Consider the following 23,454-nt stretch of genomic DNA (forward strand, 5'->3'; position numbering starts at 1 on the left):
AAATTTCACATCAAACAGAGACAGTTTTGAATTTTTTTTTTATTATTGCATTTTTTTTTCATTTTCATTTTCGTCCTCAGTGAGTACAGACTAATTAGAATAACTGTGTTTATTAACCTGCTTAATTTTGTGTGAATTTCATCCGAAAAATTGGACTTGGTGTGGACAGGCCTTAAGACACATAAAACACCAACCAAACCATAATGTGCCACACTAGTCCTAATAATAATCCTTTACAAAGACATGTCTAACACCAACCTTAATGTCTGCAGTTTGCAGTTAGGACTAGACAGTCCCTTAGAGAGAAGCTGAACTCCAGAATCCCCCAGGTCATTGTGACTCAGGTCCAGCTCTGTCAGGGAGTTTGGTGACTGTAGAACAGCAGCCACAATTCCACAGGACTTCTCTGAGAGTTTGCATTCAGCAAGTCTGCATAACAACACAAATAAAGACAAAATATTGCAGAGATGGATAAATGTAACAATGTGCCCCGATAAATCAACACAATCAAGTGATCTTTCGCAGATCATTCCCATGCCAAATCACATACACATACATAAACACATACACATATACACATATACACACACACACACACACACACACACACACACACACACACACATACATACAATGAGACCCGACAAGACTTCCAATGTACATGTACTTGTACCTGGGCAAAATGGTAAATAAAGATGAACAGAACTGAAGTGTTTACACACATAATGTTGTAAGAGGACAATTGTATACATATAAGCAATTTATTTATGCCACACCATCAACCACAATCCTGTAATGAAGATGGAATTTCCCACTTCATAACATCAAAATACATCAAGTGTACACCATCGTGCATTTTTAAAACAGTAAAGATACTTGTTTTTAATTTAACAAACTGTTATAAAATGGGTATTACACATCAATACAGCTTAGAAGAAGTTGAGAGGACTTCTAACTCACTAAGACCTATTCACAAACAATCCTAAGCCGCTTTTGTGTGGCATTTCATCCACGTTCTGATGTTACTCTCAATCACGAGGGGATAATTGTGCATTGTACGCCTAAAAACTTTTACCTAGGAGTTTTCTCATAAAAGTTATTCACAAAGGCTTTCAGACCTACTTGTACTAAGGAAAAGTCTTAACTCTAGCTCTGTTGCTATGGTTGACATCATTACTCATGCACGAGCTTGATTGAAGTGATCATCTTGATTGGCAGATGATTATAACGCGGGATTGATGGTAAGAACCTCCCCTACGATGATGAGTGACAGGTGACAGGTCTTTGCTGGTGAGAATGCGTGCACTACACAAGTGCTGTGAAGGATGCACGATGATTAATAAATGGCCTAAATGAATAAAGAGTAAGACAAAGCAAATAGCCTAGTAGCATAATGAAATACAGTAGGCCTATCTTTGCAGTTTGAAGCAGTATCTTTGCAACAGGTTTTAAAGGAATCTTTAAGAAGACACATAGGCCTACATTGGCAAAGAGGAGAAACAATTTGATTCACAATAAAACGTTAACCCTTTCGTGCCCGTGCCGAACATTCCATTTTTGGTGCTGGATGACCTCCTTACACAAAAAACCTTATTTCTTGAGTATAATACATACCATCAATGGGAAATACATACCATTGTAATCAGAAGGGTCAGTTCTATCAAATGATGTAAAATACATATGGTAATGTTGATATAGTAATGAACAGTCTTTGAAAATCCTCTCCAAATGTATACCGAAATTCGTTCAAATTTAATTTCATTTGCATAAAAATGAATTTTCATCATATTTCTATACGAGATAGAGAAAATTATAGAGTGTATGACATGTTCAGCAAGTTTTGGGCTATTTAACAAAAAAGACTGAATTGGAATATCATTAACCTTTCAAAAGTTATGATAAATTAAGTGATAAGTGTAACAAAATGCAGGAAACGGGATTTAGAATGTTGACAGAATTCACATTCTCTTTCTCACCAAAAACATAAAAGTATGCATACAAACTAATAATGAAGTCAGACACAATGGTTTAGATTTATTTGGTCCATAAGAATAAACCATTTATTTGTATATAAGCAAATGCTACAGTCAACAATAATGATATATAAAAGAAAAACATGTACCTTACCAGTAATACAGGAAGTAAGTATACTGTATATTTATTGAAGATCAATTCTGAAGAGACATAGAATACATTTGATTCAACAGATACAACTTCCTTATATAAATTAGTGTAATATGAAAATGATATACATTTATAAAATGTATTATTTATGAAAAGCTAGGAATACAATCAACTTCAACATCACTCAAAAATCAATGTGTCTAAACATTTGAAAGTGGATTACATAGAACAAGCCTGTTGAGAATAAACACATACACACATATAAACACAAACTCACACACACACACACACACACACACAGAGGAGGATAGGGAAAGGTGGGGTGGGGAACCTGAAGGTTAAACACAGAGGACCTATGACTCATAACGAAACGCATCCCCTTCTGTAGAATGCCAAATCTGACAGCAATTTTGTTTACCAAAAAAGCAGTCACCTACCGCTAAACTCCAGGCCATACAAGCTACTTTAGTGTTATTATGTATTGTTTTTATAACAAAGCCAACAATTTTTCTTTGGCTCCTGCTGTACAGGAATATGTACTTGATGAAAAGATGACAGAGTAGTAGTTGGAGCAGCTGAAGGCGAGGCTGAAATTGACGGAAATGCCTGCCAGCTGTTGTGATAGATTTTTAGCCAAAATCTTTCTGGCTGTAGCTACCAAACCTAGGTTCAACACCAGATTCTGCATTGCCAAACTTGAAAAAATAAGAAACTACTGAAACAGCAATGTAAATGGAGAAAAAGTGTACAAAATATGTATTTCTCATTTGGTCAACGCTCCCTGATCCCTTCAGAGACTTGGTTCCCCAGTAGCAATGGATATTAGGGAGGGAAGTGAAGTCCCATGTCAATGATCAATCCCAGAAAACTGTGAAACTCTTCTGGGGTCTCTTAGATCCCATGCCCCTGCACTGTGTGTTTGCATCTGATGGCCTACTAAGCACAACCTCCCACCCGTTCGGTTGGTAAAACCACATATGCCTGGGACAACAACATAAAAATCAACATAACAAGTCTATTTCACAGTGTTTTAGTGGCAGTCTACACCACCCCCACGACGCCACCTAAATCTATACCTTCTTCCTCCATCCTCACATGGTCTTCAACATTGTGAGCTTAAGCTCATCAGCAGTCAGCCACCTCTTCAGGCCTGCAAGGAGGTCTGTGTAGGTCTTGTCATCCTCCATCTGAAACAACAGTAAAATCATACAAATGTAATACATTTATTAATTAAAAAAATAAAATCACAAAACTACAGATGTGTGCGTATGTGCACATACATACACAAGAAGAGGTAGCCTAAACTATTGAAGCATTTTGAGTAACTCAAAAATATTTAGAAGTATGAAAAGTCATTTTATTACACATGGGTTTAGCTACCCTAAATCTGATTGCCTGGCTGGCATTAAGATAAAGACAGATTACATTTCACCTAGTAACTAACTGCTTAAATGCAATAATGACATTTCTGACATAATATGTGATTTCACATCATGTTTTCTATAAAACTACATATTGAGAAGAGTAGAATATCAAGTCATGCCATCTTAGAAAATGTTGAGACAAGCACGTCTGATGTTTGTCATTTAGAAGCAAGGTAAAACAGTTCACTACAAACTGCCTAGCGAGGTAACAACCCGATGAGAGGCAATACGTTAATTAGCACTACATTTCTGACAGAATCCGTGATTTCACATCTTGTTTTATACAACTACATATTGAGAGGAGTAAAAATATCGCTCAACTTATTTCATGTAAGAGAGCATAACTTAGAAACGCATGGCCCATTGATTTATTCAGCTTTGGTATGCTATACTGACTTGCCAATATAATGCTTACCTAACAAGCAAATTGGTACTAGAAAACAAACTTACTTACAGGTTATATACTAACAGGTTTTAAATGAAATTGTCAAATGAAAATAACTGATATAAAAGCAAGCGAGAATACTGCAAGCAGTTCAGAGTAATGCAGCTAGCTAAAGTTACATGACGATGCACTTAGCCCCCGCTATGCCATAATGTTGACGCTGATGAGAAAGCATATTACTGTCAAATAACATGATTTTATGACTACAAATTAAGATTAACCATAACTACAAAACTATGTAAAATATATATTACCTCAGTTTATCCAGCTGTGTGGTTTCCAGTCGAGGTAAACTCCAACGAAGTGCAGATGGCATCTGGCGGTCCACGTTAAAATGTATGACTGAAGTGAAAAGTTTTTTTCACGACTCATCTTCAAGTATCCAAAACATTTCGCGCCATAAACCCCTTAACCAATCATATCAAATTGAAGCTTATGTTGTCAGCATTACGGGGAAGATTTCAGAAATAAAATCAGTCATTGGACAGCTGAGATATTAGATGATTGGTCATCGTTAAAATTTTAACGAAATTAGAACGGTCGGGCTTGTAAGGGTTAAAATGTAAAACATTTAGTTTACATGTAATGAATGGTTTCGGTTGTTGGTGACATTATTGCATCCCTTAATTACAATGCACAATTATTCCCTCGCGATTGACAGCTCCTGGAACCGCATGTTCATTTCAAAACATCGGCATTGTGACGTGAAATGCCACAAAAAGCGTCCTAGGATTGTTTGAAAGATAGGAGTCCTCTCGACTTTATTTAAGCTGTCCCAGACTTAGGTGCTACTTTTAGGGCTCAAATGCTTTGTGAGTTACTTAAAGGAGTCCTAAAGTTACGAAAGTGACACACCCATTATTTTTAGGAGTTTCTCCTAAATTCGCAGTTAAGAGCTACTTTTAGCTTTAAAATTCTTTTTTGAATCACGGGCCCTGAAAAGATCCCATTGGCGCCTGTCAAAAAACAGGTTGTCTGGGTTCACCCCAGCTAGTAGTAGACTAGTGACTTAAAATTATATTTAGTCGCTATAGTTAGCACAGTCTCTCCATCAGGACTCACCGTGCCTTTCTGCAGTACCTCACAGCTGGGAGCAGTCTCCCTCGTCCCTCATCTGATGTGTTGTATTTCTTCAGGTCAAACTCTTCCAGCACATCCTCAGACATCAGAAGCATGTGGGCGAGTGCTGAACAGTGGGCAGGAGACAACTTCTGTTTGATGTTCTTTGGTGATGATAAGTATGTCTGAATTTCATTGTGCATGGAATCATCCTTCATTTCAAATAAGCAGTGGAAAAGATTGATGCATCGTTCAGGAGAGAGACCTTCTCTGTTGAGCTTCTTCATGTACTGACATGTTTGCTTGATGCTTTTTGAGCTGTTGTGTGTGCGGCTCAGTAGACCTTGCAGAAGTCTGTGATTGCTCTCCAGAGAAATGCCCATAAGGAAGCGAAGGAAGAGATCCAGGTGTCCGTTCTGGCTTTCCAAAGCCTTATCAACTGCACTCTTAAGTAAAACATGTAAATTGTCTTTTAATCCTAGTGCTGATTTAAGAGAAGATAAAAATGATGGTTCATCATGAAGTTCATCTCTCTGCTCATCACTGATGAGGGATTTCAGAGCTTCAAGGTTCTTAGCCAAATACGAGTGAAACACAAACACAGCTGCCAGAAACTCCTGGACACTAAGATGCACAAAGCAGTAGACCTTCTTCTGTTGAGATTCCACAGATTCAGTCTTGAAGATCTCAGTGCACATGCCAGAATACACTGATGCTTCACTGACATCAATGCCACACTCTTGCAGGTCTTCCTCATAAAACATGAGGTTGCCATTCTCTAGATTCTTGAAAGCCAGTTCTGCCAGCTTCAGTAGAATTTTTTTCTGCGATTCCAGAAGTTTCTTTGTATCTGTTTCAGGTCCACTCTGATACTTCTGATCCTTTCTTGTGGTCTGGATGAGCAAGAAGTGTATGAACATTTCAGTCAGCGTTTTGGGAATGTCTTCAATGTTTTTCCTTTCCAGCATCTGCTGAAGTACAGTAGCTGCAATCCAACAGAAGACTGGAATGTGGCACATGATGTGGAGACTTCTGGATGCCTTAATGTGGGAGATGATTCTGTTGGCCTGACTCTTGTCACTGATTTTCTTTCTGAAGTATTCTTCCTTCTGTGAGTCATTGAATCCTCGTACTTCTGTTACCTGGTTGATGTACTGAGCAGGAATCTGACTGGCTGCTGCTGGTCGTGAGGTTATCCAGATAAGTGCCGAGGGAAGCAGAGTTCCCTGAATGAGGCTCGTCATCAGAAGATTCACTGATGATGTTTCTTTCACATCAGACAACTTACTGTTCTGTTCCAGATCCAGAGTCAACCGACTCTCATCCAAACCATCAAAGATGAACACAACCTGACAGTCTTTGTATCCTTCACCATCATTCAGCTTTTTCAGCTCAGGGTGGAAGTCCAGCAGGAGCCTGTGAAGACTGTACTGATCACCCTTGACTAAATTCAGCTCACGGAAAGAAAGGGGGAGCATAAAATCTACATCCTGATTGGCTGCCCCATCTGTCCAATCAAGAATGAACTTTTGCACTGAGACTGTTTTTCCAATTCCAGCAACACCTTTGGTCATCACAGTTCTGATGTGCTTCTTCTGTCCAAGTAAGGGCTTGAAGATGTCATTGCAGTTGATTGGTGTGTCTTCTGTGGATTGACATCTGGATGCTGACTCTACCTGCCAAACCTCATGCTCCTTATTCACCCCTTCACTCTCTCCCTCTGTAATGTAGAGCTCTGTGTAGATCTCATTGAGGAGAATCTCAGCTCCTGGTTCGATGATGCCTTCAGATATGTTCTCAAACCTCCTCTTCAGACTGACTTTGTGATTCTTTATAACTCTCCTCAGGTCCTCATCTGTTTACAAATGACAGCATTTGAAAATTACAATTGTTCAGTTTGATAACATTACTTTACTTCTCAGAAAAACATTAAATCAATACAGTGTTTAAAATGCACTGTTCAATCCCTGCACTGTTTACTTTTGCACTACCACTATTGCACAAACTCGACTATAGCCAATTAACATGGTCAATGCATTACATCAGTGGTTCTCAAATGGGGATGCGTATACCCCTGGGTGTTCGTGAAGGCATTCCAGGGAGTATGTGAGATTTTAAAATATACATATATTTAAAAAGTAGAATCCATGCAAAAATACTTCAAAAACAATAATAAATATTTCAGGAAAATATAAGTTCATAAAATGAATTTTATATTTCAGTAGGCTATTCAATTTCATTATCCTAAAAACCCAGAGTCCCCCCCATACCAGGATGGTTCGACCCAACCTGTCACATGCCACCCGCCATCACCTGTCAATCACTGTCAAAACTCAAACGATGGAGTCGTGGTTGAAGCGTAGAGGTAATTCTTGTGAAAACACGGAGGGACAAGTGGCAATGAAGGCCAAACCAGAGCCGGCAAAATTGCGGCTGTATCTTGAAAAATATTTTATTGCTCTGTTTTAAGTCTTTTTTTCTCAACTAAAAATGCTTTGCGCTGGTTAGGGGGTACTTGGCTGAAAAAATATTTCACAGGGGGTACATCACTGAAAAAGGTTGAGAACCACTGCATTACATGGTCAGTCCATACCAGACCTTTGTAATCACTTCAATCGCTCTTTAATTTTTACATTTCTGTGAGTGATTTTTATGTATGTGAGATATACTGTATGTGTGTATGTATGTTTGTTGTGTTATGGTTGTATAAACTACTGGATGTGTAAAATTTAACCCAGGGATGAATAAAGTATTAATCTCTCTAAAAAGCCAAAATGTCCCAAATGTATACTATAAATGTATACAAATGTATAACCTAGTTCCCTCTTTCTGCCTGGTGTATGTTCAGTGTGCAGATGTCTTCTGCTGTTGATCAGGCCTGTGTGTTCACCCTGTGTGCTCATATCTGTGTGTTCATCCAGAGGAGGCTGTAGAGGAGGTTGGGTTCTGCATGTCTGACAGGCTTGGTCTCCTGGTAGTCCAGGCTGCTCCCAGTAGCTGCTGATGCACTGCCTGCAGAAACTGTGTCCACAGGTGGTGATGACTGGGTCCCTCAGTACCTGCTTACACACTCCACACCTGGACTGATCCTGGGTCAGATCAGCACTTAATCTGCAAAAACATCAGACAAAGAATACTTGGACAAATTGCTCCTTAGATAATCTACTGATTAAAATGTGTAACATGCATTATTCTATTCTATTCTGAAAGCAGATTCAAGTCCAGATTCACAGATATAAAAAGCTTTTTTTTTCACTAAGACGTGTCTCCATGTCGCGGATATATTACCGTATTTTTCGGACTATAAGTCGCTCCGGAGTATAAGTCGCATTAGTCAAAAAATGTGTCATGAACAGGAAAAAAACATATATAAGTCGTACTGGACTATAAGTCGCATTTATTTAGAAATGTATTTTCACAAAATCCAAAAACAGAGACTATGTAACTGGACTATTGAGGCCAAAAAGATTAATGTTAATGAAGACGAAGAAGGAGTGAAGGCAGCCAAGAAGAGGGCCGGATGGGCCTAATTGTAAAGCAAAAGATTCACTTGGTACACCAAATTGTAAAGCAAAATGCCATGTGGTACACCAAAATTTAGCTAAAATGTGGAGAATACAATGCAATCAAACATTTTGGGCGATGTGGAGTCACAAGCTGCAGCAGATTAAATGCTCACGAGAGAGAAAAAGATGGTTTTAAAAAGACATGACCGAAGCAAGCCAGGCATAGATCTATAGGCCCGAAGTTAATTGTAAAGCAATTTACAAAAGATTCACTGAACGAAAATGCTGATATGGTACATGAAAATGTAGCTAAAAATGTGGAGAATGCCATGCAATCAAGCATTTTGGGCGATGTGGAGTCACAAGCTGGCAGCAGATTAAATGCTTAAGGAAAAATACAGTTTTAAAAGGACGTGACCAAAGCGCAAGCCAGGCAATCGGCCTTTAGGCCCGACAGTAATTGTAAAGCAATTTACAAAAGATTCACTGAACAAAAATGCTGATGTGGTACATGAAAATTTTGCTAAAAATGTGGAGAATGTAATGCAATCAAGCATTTTGGACAATATATTGGCACAAACTGGTAGCAGAACAATTGCTCGGCTGGCCACCTCCGAGAGAGCAGGAGAAAAAAAGATGCGCATTTAAAACCAGGGCCTAAATTTCAGGGCAGGATTGCGGGTATTACGCATAAGTTATTAAGTCTTGAGCATAATAATAAAAGTCCCACAACTCTATCATAATGAGAGAAATTCCCACACATGTTACAGTGCTCTCTGATAACATTAATCTAATAATGGAACGGCCTGAATGCGGGACTATTGACTGGACAGACCAACTCTGACTTCAATTGAACCCGATGCAGAGACACACACGCGCGCGCATGGACCACTTTGCGGGTGTCTCTCTCCCTCTCTCATCGCTGAAGTCAAATTATAGCCTAGGATGTGCTTCTACATCAATCGCGATCGACAGGAAAGGAAACCAAACCATTAGCGATCAGGAACCGTCAGGAATTTTGTAAACACAGAAGCATGACAGCCTATAACGCGAGAGAACATGGATGTGTTCTCTATTTGAGGAACGTTATAATCGATTGCGGACGTGAACAGACAGATACAGACACGGAGCGCAGTAGGCCTACTTTCACTTTCTAGTGTGCATATTCAGTACGTGAAAGATAATTAGTAGCAAAACTGATCAAATATTAGCCTACATGGCAGTGAGTTTTGTTTTCAAATGTTTTCATGCATGTCTAGATAACGGGTGAGGAATGTTTAGGAGACAGACTATCGTAAATCTTCAAATTATCGCTGGGGTCTTTTTATTAGGCTGCGCAAAGCACAGCACCTTCATTTGGGGCATGGCTTACTGTTTGATTATATTGCTAAATATCGGGACTGATGACCACTGAAATCTGCGGGGTATTTGATGGTTCACTATTAAGTTTCATGTAAGGGTGCTCGCTTATTGCGAGATGAGGCATCCGCTTTCATTTATTCATGGAACGTGTGTTGTGCTGAAATGGAAACCTTATTCAGCCTAACATTTACCGTAGTTATTTTTTAATCATGCATGATTTACTTTTTTATAAAATTCGTAGGCTGATGCCTGGCACCAACAATTGTGTTTAAAGGTGCCATGTGTAATGTCCGCCAAAAAATCAATTCATACTCCACATTCCATAAAAGATGGGGGCAATATACCTCCAGAAAGTGAGTTGGTCTACCCTAGAGTAAGAACCGAGACACGTGTATTGCAGTTTGGCTGGTGGTTATGTTGCCCGCATACCGCCTCCCATGGCTGAAACTGGTATTATGACACCTGTCGGGCTGTGGCTAGTAATTTAGCATGCTAATTCAGGTTGATATCTCTGCAGCACTATACCTTTTATATTTTTTAAATGACATCATCGCCCTAATTTCTTCTCATTCTTTTGATGAGTGTAGCTCATTTTTTGGATATTTTTACCTCAATTCTTACACATGGCACCTTTAAATCTAGGTTACTGCTTCAGCCTCTGGCAAGCTCAGAAGGGGGCGGCATGCAACTGATAGCTTGAGAGCAACGTGTTGGAGACGTGTAAGACATGACTTTTCATTGGCAACAATATTAAACCAACCAACAATATAAAATATAATTTTGTTTCAATTTAACTCTTTTATTGAAATTGAAACAAAATTATTACTGGCCTTTATTTGTCCGTTGAGGCCCAAACAGAATCCTGGCCGTAATTTGAGGATTTAGGTATGCACGTATGTTTCAGGCATAGTGCAACCACTAATCTCTGACTGAAAGTGCACAGAACTTGTGCATTTGAGAGCGCTCTCTCGCGGCTAGACAGTAATGTTTCATGTAGGGTTCATGTCAGTTAATATGAATTAACATTTAAAAACATGTTCAATTATATAATTTTTTCATACATAAGTTGCACCTGACTATAAGTCGCAGGGCCAGCCAAACTATGAAAAAAAGTGCGACTTATAGTCCGGAAAATACGGTACATATATTCTATAGCTATACACATCAGACAAAGAATACTAATGCAGTAATTGCTCAGTAGATGATGTGTAATATGCACCTTTATTTTATTCTGAAAATTGATACAATCTATACATCTGGACTTGTATCTGTTTTCAGAATAGAATAGAGATTTAAAGGATCCATTCCACAAAAGGCAGAAGGTCCAGACCCCGAACCGGTTCGAACCCCAACCAGAAGGCACGGCTGAAGTGCCCTTGAGCAAGGGCACTTAAAGGCTTCTACTTATTCGACGCACCCGACCGGTAGCGCGACAACGTGACGTCAAAATGACGTAGATCTTGCTGGCGCGCCAGGATTGAAGCGAGGTAGCGCACCACTCATTTTTTTTCAGACGAGCGCGACAAAGCGGAAACAGGAAGATGGACTAGTTCGAGGGCAAGAGAGTTGCAGTGTTTTGTTACAGTCTGTTAATAGTTTGCTGGATGTTACCAGCGAGAGTTGCAACACATAGAATTAAGAGGAAAGAATAGAAACGATTTATTTTCAAACAAAGGATATCTATTAAGGCCTGAACAAAATCTCTTTCCACTTCAAGAAATTACACAAACTCAACCAGCTGCTAGCTAGCTAGCCAACTAACTAAACTGTTTAAATCATTAAAATTTCCCTCGGGATGACTAAAGTATCTATCTATATATCCATCCATCTATCTATCTATCTATCTATCTATCTATCTACCTATGCACACACCTTGGAAACTAGATGACAATGATGATTGTAGTTGTGAATAGTAGCAACCAAAGTCTGAAGTACCATCACAGAGGCTAGCTACTAGTGTCTCTTACTGCAGCTTCTTCTGCTGTGTAACGTAGTTAGCGTTAATCTTTTTACAACAGCGACACCTCTGTTCAGGAGAATATTGCAACTAAACACATTGTCACGCTACCAGTCGGGTGCGTCGAGTATGTGGGACGTTTAACTCCTCACTGCTCCCCGAGTGCCACTGTTGTTGCAGGCAGCTCACTGCGCCGGGATTAGTGTGCGCTTCACCTCACTGTGTGTTCACTGTGTGCTAAGTGTGTTTCACTAATTCACGGATTGGGATAAATGCAGACCAAATTTCCCTCACGGGATCAAAAGAGTATATATACTTATACTTAGTGAAACACACTCAGCACACAGTGAGGTGAAGCACACACACACACACACTCAAGGGCACTTCAGTCGTGCCTACTGGTTGGGGTTCGAACCGGCAACCCTCCGGTTACAAGTCCGAAGCGCTAACCAGTAGAGAGAGAGAGAGAGAGAATTTGTGTTTGTGTGTGTGTGTGTGTGTGTTTGTAGAACTGCATGTGACCGACATGTCTACAGACTGATAACTACTCACATTAGACCTGATGGAACTGGTTCACTGCTGAAGTGGGGCATATCATCCATGGACCAATCACTCTTCATGGACACACAGTTGGGCACTGAAGATGGTGGTCTGTGTGTCTGTGGACTGGTTACATAAGGAGACACAAGAAACTGAATAAGAACTCACTCATCTGTGGAGTGACTGCATTTATTTACACTTACAGTAATATTACAAGAATACATTCTCCATTAGTGTTGCAAGGTGCACCGATACTACAAAAGTATCGCAATACCCTGACATTAAAAATGTCACGATGCCTAATTTTATTAGTATCGATACTTTTGAGAATGACCATGTTCTTTTGAAGTAACATGCGTGTGCACAAGGCATGCTTCTAGCGCCTCCTCCCCTAACCTGTGGCTGTGCGTCTTTTCTCCTCACACACACGTAAGCGCAGCTGTCATGCTATAAACAGCAAGACATTGCTGCTAGTTCAAGTGATGCTATGGTAACTAGTGTTGCACGGTGTATCGATACTAAAAAGGTATCACGATGCCTTCACGCAAAAAAACAATACGATTTCCGACGTTTTTAGAATCAATACTTTATTAAAATAATAACATTCTGTGTCTGTGTGAACTGCTGCTCTCACTGCTCCTTGCACGCATCTAGGCAAGTGGGCGTGTCAAGCAGGCAGCTCTGAGTGAGTGAGTGCGCAGCCATCCAACGTCAACATAGTTCTTTGCCGACAATCCTCGGCCTTGTGGATAAAACAAAAGGTGAAGTGAAATCTGGAACTACAGCATTTCGGCCCGTTTGTAAAATATGTTTCAAAGTAATTTAAAAGCAGTAGCCTAGGCTACGCATGGAACTTGGCTAAACACCTCACAGACATATCACAACATTTTTAAAGAGTTCAAAGAACGACAGGTTAACGAATATGCTATAGAAAACACGACTACATGGTTAGTGCCAAGTTCTTCTTATCTGTTTTAGTCTAGCCTAAGTGAACGAGTATGGATATCTGGGATAAAGCGAACCTTCCTTCATCAATGAATTTTGACGAGACATAACGAGCTTTAATCATTTTGATGAGATGATTACGAACTGTAATCATAGGGTGCTAACGTGATGAAAGCGCAATGTTCATGCCCGAATAACATTACCATAACTTGTAAACAATCTATTTCATGTTTGGTCAGTACTACTGGTAATATTTGTCATGGCATGTACACTGCAATTTGTTCAATAATTATTGCCCAGATGTAGGATAGGCTACCAGAAATGCGCTAATTAAAGCCCACAGCATATAATACCACCAAAGCGTGTTGAGTCCTAATAATAGCGGCTTATTGTTACGTGGTAGCAAATCATGTTATCAAAGAAATAGACGTAATGTAGGAATGCACACAGATATATTGCAACAGGTAATGGTGTAGGCCTATCTCACGAAGACCTGAGTGGTTGGAACGTCGTACTTGTACACTGGGCGCAAAGAAAAGACTATCCTCACATTTCCCCTTTGCAACTGTCAAAGAAATCCCATGAACACGGGATGCCTAGGGTAGCCTATACTGTACATCAGATGGCCTAAAGATTAGGCCCCTCTGCATAGCATTCAGTGATTTTGCAGTAATTTCAACACTGACCTTGATCTAGCCTAGTTTGGCTATTTAAAGCTACTTTATTGCCAAAACACAACACAATGTAAATGAACTATAACAAACAATAAAGGACTTAATTACACAAAGTAGGCCTACTATTTTACCTACTATAAAAAATAATGATTATGTAGGAAGTTTAGAAGTTTAGAACCCAGAATTATGACGGAGTATTAGGGCCACACATGAAGAAAAAAAATATTTTTGCCATGGCGCGATTAAAATAAAGATGAAATATCATATCTACTTTAATCTCTACGTGGCGACTTTAACGTCGACATGCCGACATTAAACTCGAAATAGAGTTTAAACATATACAGTTTAAGCTATGTAGCCTACACTAACACACAATATATGACATGAATAATAGGCCTACTTCAAATAGGTGTTATTTCAGATAGATTGATTGCAGATATTCAGATAGGCTACTGTAGATTGCGTCTTCTGTTAACTCATTGCCATCATCGTAAAGCGCTGTATCTCACGGTTATACCATGCACTATTATATAGCTAGAATAATACATGTTTCCAAATGATATAATGTTTCTATAGTAGGCTACAAAATGTTATTTCACTCTGTTTTACGTGGGTAAGGCCACCGCACATCCAAATAACTGCCCTTCATGACCCACAGGCCGTCACTCTCCATAGGTTAACATGGCAAAACTCATTTTTCTAAAACTGCTTTTCCATGTCTCACCTGCAATACATATAGCAGGCTATAAACACAGATATATATATATAAGTATATAGGCCTATACTCTTTTGATCCCGTAAGGGAATATGTGTGCATTTACTTAGAATGGGGTTGCCTGGTCGGGAGGACAGCTTCATTCGTCCCTCCATAGACATTCAGCAATAGGCTGTTTTGCATCCATTACAAACAAACATGCAATGTGAAAGTCTGGGATTGGGGAGAGCACTTAGTATACCTAGTCTATAAGCATGAAGTTGAACCTTTAGATGAAAAACACTCTTTAATAATAGGCCTACAATAAATAAATAAACCGCTAATGACGTTTACTTTTGACCATCGCATTTATCGCCTGTAACTCCGTGATAGTATTTGGCTGAGCAACGGAGGTTAATAGGCCTATGTTCTATGTTTTGTCCACATGATGTAGGCCTAGCCTATGTCTAATCATTGTTGCACTCGAAGAAAACTGCAATGTTTCATTCGTCCTCCCTTTCAATCGCCCCGAGCGGTCGTTCTCTCTCCAAACTAACTTTAAACTCAAAATGTTGATTTTAATGTTGACACGTCGAGATTAAAGTCGACATGATATTTCAACTTTATTCTCGAAATGTTGAGTTTAATGTCGACATGGCTAGTTTAATCTCGTCATGGCAAAAAAAAAAAAAATCTTCATGTGTGGCCCTAATACTCCGTCGTACAGAATTGACCTGCACACTACAAAAGTGCACCGAATTCAACACAAATGACTCAATACACTTGGAGGAGGTATGAGTCCTTTCTTTTCCAGATATCTTTGGATTTCGCCGTAGTATCGTTTTAGTATCGAGCATTGTGATATTTATGGCAGGTATCGTATCGAAGCCATAATTTTGGTATTGTGACAGCACTAATGGTAACACATCATAATAGGCTAATATCAAGTTGATTTGCTCACTTGCATCTCACAAGTTTGTGTTGCTAACCTACCTAGGCTGTGGGATTTTGGTCATTTAGGCCTATTTGGGTTCAATGTAATTTAGAAATTTAGCAAATGGCAGGCTTTTTAGCTGAACCATGGCAAAACTATTAGCTCATCTGTTTGAGAGATGCTTGCTAAAATCATTAATGAACATTGCAAGACACTTATCTCTTCTATGATCCCAGAAAGATTTTCTTTGACTTGTACATTTTTTGAACATTTATTTTATCTAATGACATACAAAAACATAATTAACTGCATCCATATATCCTATGCGCTATGTGCAACTTTTATTCACTAGACTAAAACCGTGAGGCAAGGTCAATTACTCTCACTTATCTCTTAAAGTGACAGGCACTCAATTACACCTACATATCACCAATGTGCACTCAATTAGACCTACACACCACATTAAAGATATGCCTAAGTGTAATAGTTTAAAAATAGAATAGTTTTCAAATTGCTAAATATATTTACTAGTAATTATGCAGAATATATGAAATATGACATAAGCCATCATTTTCCATGTGTGTTTGTGTGGAGAGAGTCAAGCAGAATCTGGGATGGCCACTGGTGTGAATGATCACACTACAGTATATTCAATATTACTGATGATGTCATGGTGTCAAGGGGGTGGGGCCCCAAATCAATTTTTTTAAAAACCTGATGGAACTGGTTCACTGCTGAAGCGATCATCCATGGACCAAATTCTTGTTACATTTTAAAACACAAGAAATCTTGACTTGGAGGACTGACATTAATTTTGGTATCGTGACAACACTATTCTCCATTTTAGAATTAATCTCTCTCTCTCACACACACACACACCACACACACACACACACACATGTGTGCGTGAGAGAGAGAGAGAGAGAGAGAGAGAGAATTTAATTTGTGTGTGTGTGTTTGTAGAACTGCATGTGACTGACATGTCTACAGACTTATAACTACTCACATTAGACCTGATGGAACTGGTTCACTGCTGAAGTGGGGCATAATATCCATGGACCGATCACTCTTCATGGACACACAGCTGGGCACTGGAGATGGAGGTCTGCGTGTCTGTGGGCTGGTTACATAAAGAGACACGAGAAACTGAATAACAACTCATTCCTCTGTGGAGTGATTGCATTTATTCACACTTACAGTAATATTACAACAATGCATGCTCCTTTTTTTAATTATTATCTCTCTCACACACACACACACACACACACACACATGAGAGAGAGAGAGAGAGAGAGAGAGAGAGAGTTTAATTTGTGTGTGTGTTTGTTTGTAGAACTGCATGCGACTGAATGTCTACAGACTGATAACTACTCACTTTAGACCTGATGGAACTGCTTCACTGCTGAAGTGGGGCATACCCTTGGGGATCAATAAAAGTATCTATCTATCTATCTATCTATCTATCAACCACCCATGGACCGATCACTCTTCATGGACAGAGCTGGGCACTAGAGATGGAGGTCTGTGTGTCTGTGGTCTAGTTACATAAAGAGATAAGAAACTAAACTACACTCTATAAGTTAACCTTTAACTTGCACAAGTTCACAATGGTGTAGGCAACGTGCAGAACCCCTAAATCAGACTTAAGGCTGCAGAAGTGTTACTGCAAGGAGATCATTATTCCCAGGGATTAGCCAAATGAATCCATAATGAGAATACTCTCATGCCCAGGCTATTTCCCTACAGATGATCCGTGTAGATGCTACCTATAGATTATTATGACGCCGCACAGCTTTTAAGCTTTTTTCTCTTTTTTTCCGCATGTCCAAATTTCCGTCAAGGATTCCCGGGACACTGGAACACCGGGGTACACGAAACTTGGTGGGCATGGAACCATCGTTTTTCGTTTTGATCTGTAGCCCCCACGCTGGACTGGACCCCCCGAAAGGAGGGTAGGGCAGACACAGTTTTCTGTGAATATCTCCAGAACCGTAGGGTTTAGGAGGACCAATTTTTTCCGTATGTTTGCCTCCAGGGGTCATGTAAACCCATTTCATATGCACACATGTGCATAAACAGATACACACGCACACACATACATTCATTCACAGTAATCATACGTATGACACATGACACAGACATATGTACACATGAATGCACATGCACAAACACAGGCACATACGCAGGCACACACACAACACACACACACACACACACACACACACACACACACACACACACACACACACACACACACAAACATGTACACGCACACATGCACACAATTCAAGAATTTCTCAGAATTATGAACAGGCAAGATGGGGGTGGGGTTGTATAAAATGAATTTTACATGTGAAATCTATGAACTAATCATGTTTTGGTACCAGTAAGAATTGAGTGTGGATCATGCAATTTAGTGAGACATATAGAGACAATCATATAGGCCTTTCAGCGTGATTTCTTTTTGTGGAAAAAATGTGCTGGACTGGGCAGCGGTCATATTTTGTACCGCTCTGCGGTACATCTAGTTAGTCTAATAATGGTAACTATAGATGGGACCTATGGTATTATCAGTCTAATGTCCACTATTGCTACTGAATTATGTTTTTACTGCTGCTCTTTTACTGTATCTGTTGATCAACTTACCCTCCATCAGAGTGTGTGGGGACAGGTATGATGTGTACTGTATCAGAGGATTAACTTATCCTCCATCAGAGTGTGTGGGGACAGGTATGATGTGTACTGTATCAGAGGATTAACTTACCCTCCATCAGAGTGTGTTGGGACAGGTATGATGCGTACTGTATCAGAGGATTAACTTACCCTCCATCAGAGTGTGTTGGGACAGGTATGATGTGTACTGTATCTGTGGATTAACTTACCCTCCATCAGAGTGTGTTGGGACAGGTATGATGTGTACTGTATCTGTGGATTAACTTACCCTCCATCAGAGTGTGTTGGTTTGCTGCTTTGTTGCACACAGCTGTGTGCTGCAGACTCTGGTCTGAGTGTCTCACTGTGACCTGCAGCCTCCTCTCTCTCCTGAGAGACACTCATCCTAGCAGTTGAGAATTTCTCTGGGAATGTACATGAGACAAATGGAGCTTTAAGTGTTGTTTCATGTGTCACCGCATACTATAGATTATAGCTGTAGCTAAACATAAACCGCTATCTTTGTTTTCAATATTCTGACAAGAAGAAGACACCGAACAAACAGAAGATGATGAAAGAAGTGTGGTGGATTTCTATGATTTAAAGGATGCATGTATGTTTTTTTATAAACTTTGATATTACTGCAATGATTATGAGACTTCAAGGCCTGTACACATCTTAAGCAGACCAGGCCAGGTGTCAAAGAGTGGGGTGAATGAGTGCACAGTGACACTGGGCCTAGACGGTCAAGAGCGAGAGGATGAGGTAATGGTAACTGGAAAAAAACAGAATCAGACAGTTTTGCATATAATTTTTATGCATGATATGACAAGGGGTCCCACCAATATCCGTAACCTTGGTGGATGCTGATAGGCCAACAGGTGTCTTTCGAGGGAGGCGAGAAGGCCCAACTTCAAGGTTAAGGAGTATAAAAAGATAGGCCGCAGCCATTTTGATTTCAGATCTCATCGGGGGGCGCCAGCTGATGACATCTCACCTCACCCTATTGCTTGACACCTGGTCTGAACATTGTTTAGACTGGATTATCACTGCAATACGGTGAATAAAGATTCAGCAGTCTTCAGAGATCTCCTGTCTGTTCTGTCTCCTTCGGACGCCTTGTCCCAGAGTGCTAATTAGTAATAGTCAAGTGATAAATTGTTAGTGGATTCGAAAGTGGACTAGTTTTTCCACGACAGAAGCTCAACAAACATGCAGCTGTAACTAAACAAGAATCAGAACTGTAGTATTTTTACAGTAAGAAAGAACAAATGTCTTGAATCTTGAATAGAAATGTTAAGGTGTAGGCCTATAGGCTAAAGTAAATTCCTCAGTACAGATTAAGGTCTTTGGCCATTGTAGTCTAGTTTGCTTTATGACAGTTGGGTCTGGATTAAGCGCACGCTCATCCCAGGCCAGGCCCAGAGGTCAAGGGTAGGGACCCTAAAACCATAGACATTAGAAAGCTAGATACCGCATTGGGCTCCAGAACCTACGTAAACAGCGACGCCATCTTGGTGGGGGCAGCAATCACTGGAGACCAGCGGAGAAGCATGTGACTCTGACTGGAAATCAGGCAGGTGTCTGTGATTGGCTGCAAGTGTTGCCCATAGACAATAAAGGTGTTGCCCCCACCAATATGGCGTCCGCGTTTACGATGCCACCTGATAGAACGACGGTCAATGTATCTAGCTTTCTAATATCTATGCCTAAAACCATGTAGGCTAAGCCCCATTGTCTGCTCCAGGGTTGACCGTCACATCCAGATTTACAATACACATACTCATCCAGATTTTTTTTTTTACTTCAACCTTTTATTTTAATACAGATCATTGTCCACACACCTGCATGCCTCCTATGTGTCTGCCACTAACGCGACAAGAGGCCTATGCTTTGCCACTTTTCACATTTCAGCCAATCAAATGACAGCATATCTAAACTGGTTGTACTGGAGATGTAGGCTACACTTTATGAAGACGAATCATGAACGACTTCATCATAATAAAACAAATAATACGAATGACTTCGCTAAAGTATTGGTATGACAATTTCGTCACCACAAAGTGTTGGTATGGATATGTCCCTATGCAAAAAATATGTCCTTGCTGGTCACAGGCTAGCGCCTGTAGTATAGGTTAGCCCATCTAGTTACGCACGACGATTTTGTGCTTGATGCCACAATATGGACCTGGCAAAAGAGTAGGCTACCTCGACATATTATGCTAGCCTACAATGTAGTTAAATTAAGATATATAATATATTCAGTAGCCTATCTTATATTTGAATGTTAGCAAGCCCGCATTTAGCCTACTAGTGGTTTGTTTGTTAGGGCAAGGCCTGCCTACCCCAAAGTCGGAAATCTTAAAAAACGACGACAAGTTCATGCAACGAAATAATAATTAGGCTAGTTTCTAAATATTCCACATACCGAAAACACAAAGTGAATGACAATATGAACATAAATAGTGGGTTTCTTACCTTAGGCTACAAACTGTGTGCTCTCGATACAAGACAAACTCTGACGCGGAGTCTGACTATGTACTTTCGCTTTTGGTTAGACCTACTTAAAAGTCCCTCCCCCTGTCAAAAGCGATTTTAGATCGCAGCTTTAATGAAAGTTACGGCAGGCTAAATTGATTACAGTAAATAAAGTGAAAGATCAGCGCTCATCTGTCGAGATGCAGGATTAGTAGGTAGCTTATAAAAGATATAATAATTGGATCTACTCTGCCGACCGAAAGCTTGCACTGATTCAAAGTAAAAACATTGAAATTGCAGACAAACTCTCGGACAATCTTATAGTTCATGCTGTGCCAATATAATATATGATTTTTCTAGGCTATCATGTGTTTAGTAGCCGATAGGCCTACTGCAGTAGATAATAGCCTAATATTTTCACAAAGATTAAATGCAATTTAAAACAGGACATTCTCTCATGAAAATAAATTAGAAACCTGTGGATGGGAAAGATAACCTATAGTCACAAAATAACTGGAGGTGAAAATAATGAAATGCTGTTTTATTATTATTTTAGCTAGTTGGTTATGTTTGAACATGAAGATTTCCTAAAACATGGCTGAGATTAACACCAGAGCTCGAGTTTGAAATCTACCCATTTCAAATAAATGCTTAATTATGCACATAATGTAGGCCTATTCTACACATATCAACTTATGAAGAACTGTCACCATGACAACAACATGTGTTTTTAGTAGGGCTGTCAAAATAACTGATTAATTTAGATTAATTAATTTGAGAAAAAATAACTGATTAAAAAAAATAACGCAGATTAATCGATTCCGTATGACCCTTTGACCCCGAGCCGTTGTAGTCAGTAACCATTAGACTGTAAAATGAAGGAGAGAGAAGAAAATGTGCTGCCTAGATCATTGATTGGAACATTTACTTTTAAAAAACGGCCTGATGGTGTTGATAAAAATAAAGTGTTGATTAAAATAAAGGTTATATCTGTGGCCTGAAATACCTTGTATGTGAAAAACAACTTCTTCCCGAAGCACTTTTGAATTTATTTCCTCAGCATATTATGTCATATCATAGATTATTATGGCCATTATTAAAATAATAATAAGAGTTTTTGAACTTTAATGTCACTAATGTTGATTATTCAATGATTCATTTGAATTTAAATATTTAAAATACTTTCACAGCAAAATTATATATGTGATTAATTTAGATTAATTAATCACAGAGTATGTAATTAATTAGCTTAATTTTTTTAATCGATTGACAGCCCTAGTTTTTAGTTCATGCAATCAGAATGTAGAATGCTACAGTGATGAACAACTTATTTATAAAGTCTATGTGAATGACCAGCAGCAGGGAGAGCTGGTCTCTTCCGCAGACTCTGGTGCTTGTGCAGCATGTGGTCACTAAGTGATCTTGCACAGGGACACAGAGTCTGAGTAGCCAAGCTCACACCCTACATAGAGGGGCTCAATGAATGTGGAGGTGAACGCGTGCAGGTGGGTGAGTGGATCCGAGAAGACGCTGTAGAAGGACAGAGTGCCGGCTGGCCAGTCCAGAAACACTCCTGTTCACACTTCCCTCTCAATGTTTTCATACACCACAGCTACCCTCACTTATAGTGGAGAGTTACAATATTCAGTACTTATTGATGGGGGTTACAATATTACTTATTGATGGGGGTTACAATATTACATATTGATGGGGCACTAAATTACAATATTGGGGTCTTGACTAGCCTAGAAATCTAGATGCACCCTAGCGGCAGCAAATTTAATTTTGGGCCCAAGCGGGGGTCAGGGGGCCCTGAAGCCCAAGCCTTTGCATGGAATCTTTGTCTCAATATCAACAAACCAGGACGTAGGCTATGAATCTGATTGAATTTAGTATTGGCCATCCCCAAAATGCACCAGAATACAGGAAAACACATCAAACAAATAAAAAATTTCTGTGGGAGGACCCCCAAACCCCCCCTCCCAGATATGCAACAATTGGGGGGCCTTTAATACATCTGGACCCAGGGGTCCAAAAGTTCATAATCTGTCCATGCGTGTAGTCGTTAGGCGGGCTTAACATAATGATTGATGGCAGAGTTGAAACGGTTCGGTGTGAATTCCCTGCTACTTGAAAACAAAGAAGGTGTATGTTGCTGTTGGCGAACAGCGTGACACCAGTTAAGCTTTTTTTAAGTTGGCAAAAGTTTGAACTAGCCAACAAGCTCCACTGGTGGGAAAACGCATGGGACTCATGAGTTATAGCGCTATCCTATTGCATGCAGAGGGAATTTGAAAGACAACCGATTATCCCGCCCCTCGGACTGAGCACTGCGAACGGTAAGTCCCCAGACCCAACATTTTAGTGTGGGTCTGGCTCGTCAGGCTAGGTCTTGACCATTTTACATAGTTGCAGTCTCACAGTTTGCCACTAGAGGTGACCTCCTGACTATTCTCTTCACAAACTTGCCTTTACAGTTTCCCTGTTTGCCACTAGGGGCACTCTTCAACACAGATGCTTTCAGACAATACAGCACTCAAAGAATCTCCAATGGAAATGTATGGGGATAGATCGAAACACAAACATGTCATATATACATATTCTGCCCTTTCCGGGGCCAAAAGTTGACATGTGAATACATCATGCCAATCATGTAGGCC

At 39.8% G+C, this 23,454-nt stretch overlaps 2 protein-coding genes across 9 annotated transcripts in view; one reads left to right on the forward strand and one right to left on the reverse strand.

Moving 5' to 3' along the window:
* The window catches only part of LOC125297245 (NACHT, LRR and PYD domains-containing protein 12-like), a 666,703-nt gene extending 645,839 nt beyond the window's left edge, over positions 1–20,864 (reverse strand). For 3 of the 8 annotated variants that reach the window (XM_048247471.1, XM_048247473.1, XM_048247470.1), the window contains exons 1-7: positions 19,159–19,428; positions 18,606–18,741; positions 16,671–16,784; positions 12,430–12,543; positions 7,868–8,163; positions 5,056–6,907; positions 259–429 (exon numbers count right to left, since the gene is read on the reverse strand). In XM_048247471.1, the coding sequence (XP_048103428.1) occupies positions 259–429; positions 5,056–6,907; positions 7,868–8,163; positions 12,430–12,543; positions 16,671–16,784; positions 18,606–18,741; positions 19,159–19,285 (2,810 nt within the window). In that variant the 5' untranslated portion in view covers positions 19,286–19,428. Of the gene's footprint in view, positions 1–258; positions 430–5,055; positions 6,908–7,867; positions 8,164–12,429; positions 12,544–16,378; positions 16,399–16,670; positions 16,785–18,605; positions 18,742–19,158; positions 19,434–20,794 lie in introns of those variants that run through there. The other 5 variants (XM_048247472.1, XM_048247474.1, XM_048247475.1 and 2 more) reach the window with 5 other exon arrangements.
* The window catches only part of LOC125297247 (NACHT, LRR and PYD domains-containing protein 12-like), a gene marked incomplete in the record, with an annotated part of 868,465 nt that overhangs the window by 786,739 nt on the left and 58,272 nt on the right, over positions 1–23,454 (forward strand).

This window comes from Alosa alosa, chromosome 7, assembly GCF_017589495.1.
Source record: "Alosa alosa isolate M-15738 ecotype Scorff River chromosome 7, AALO_Geno_1.1, whole genome shotgun sequence".
Lineage (NCBI taxonomy): Eukaryota > Metazoa > Chordata > Actinopteri > Clupeiformes > Clupeidae > Alosa > Alosa alosa.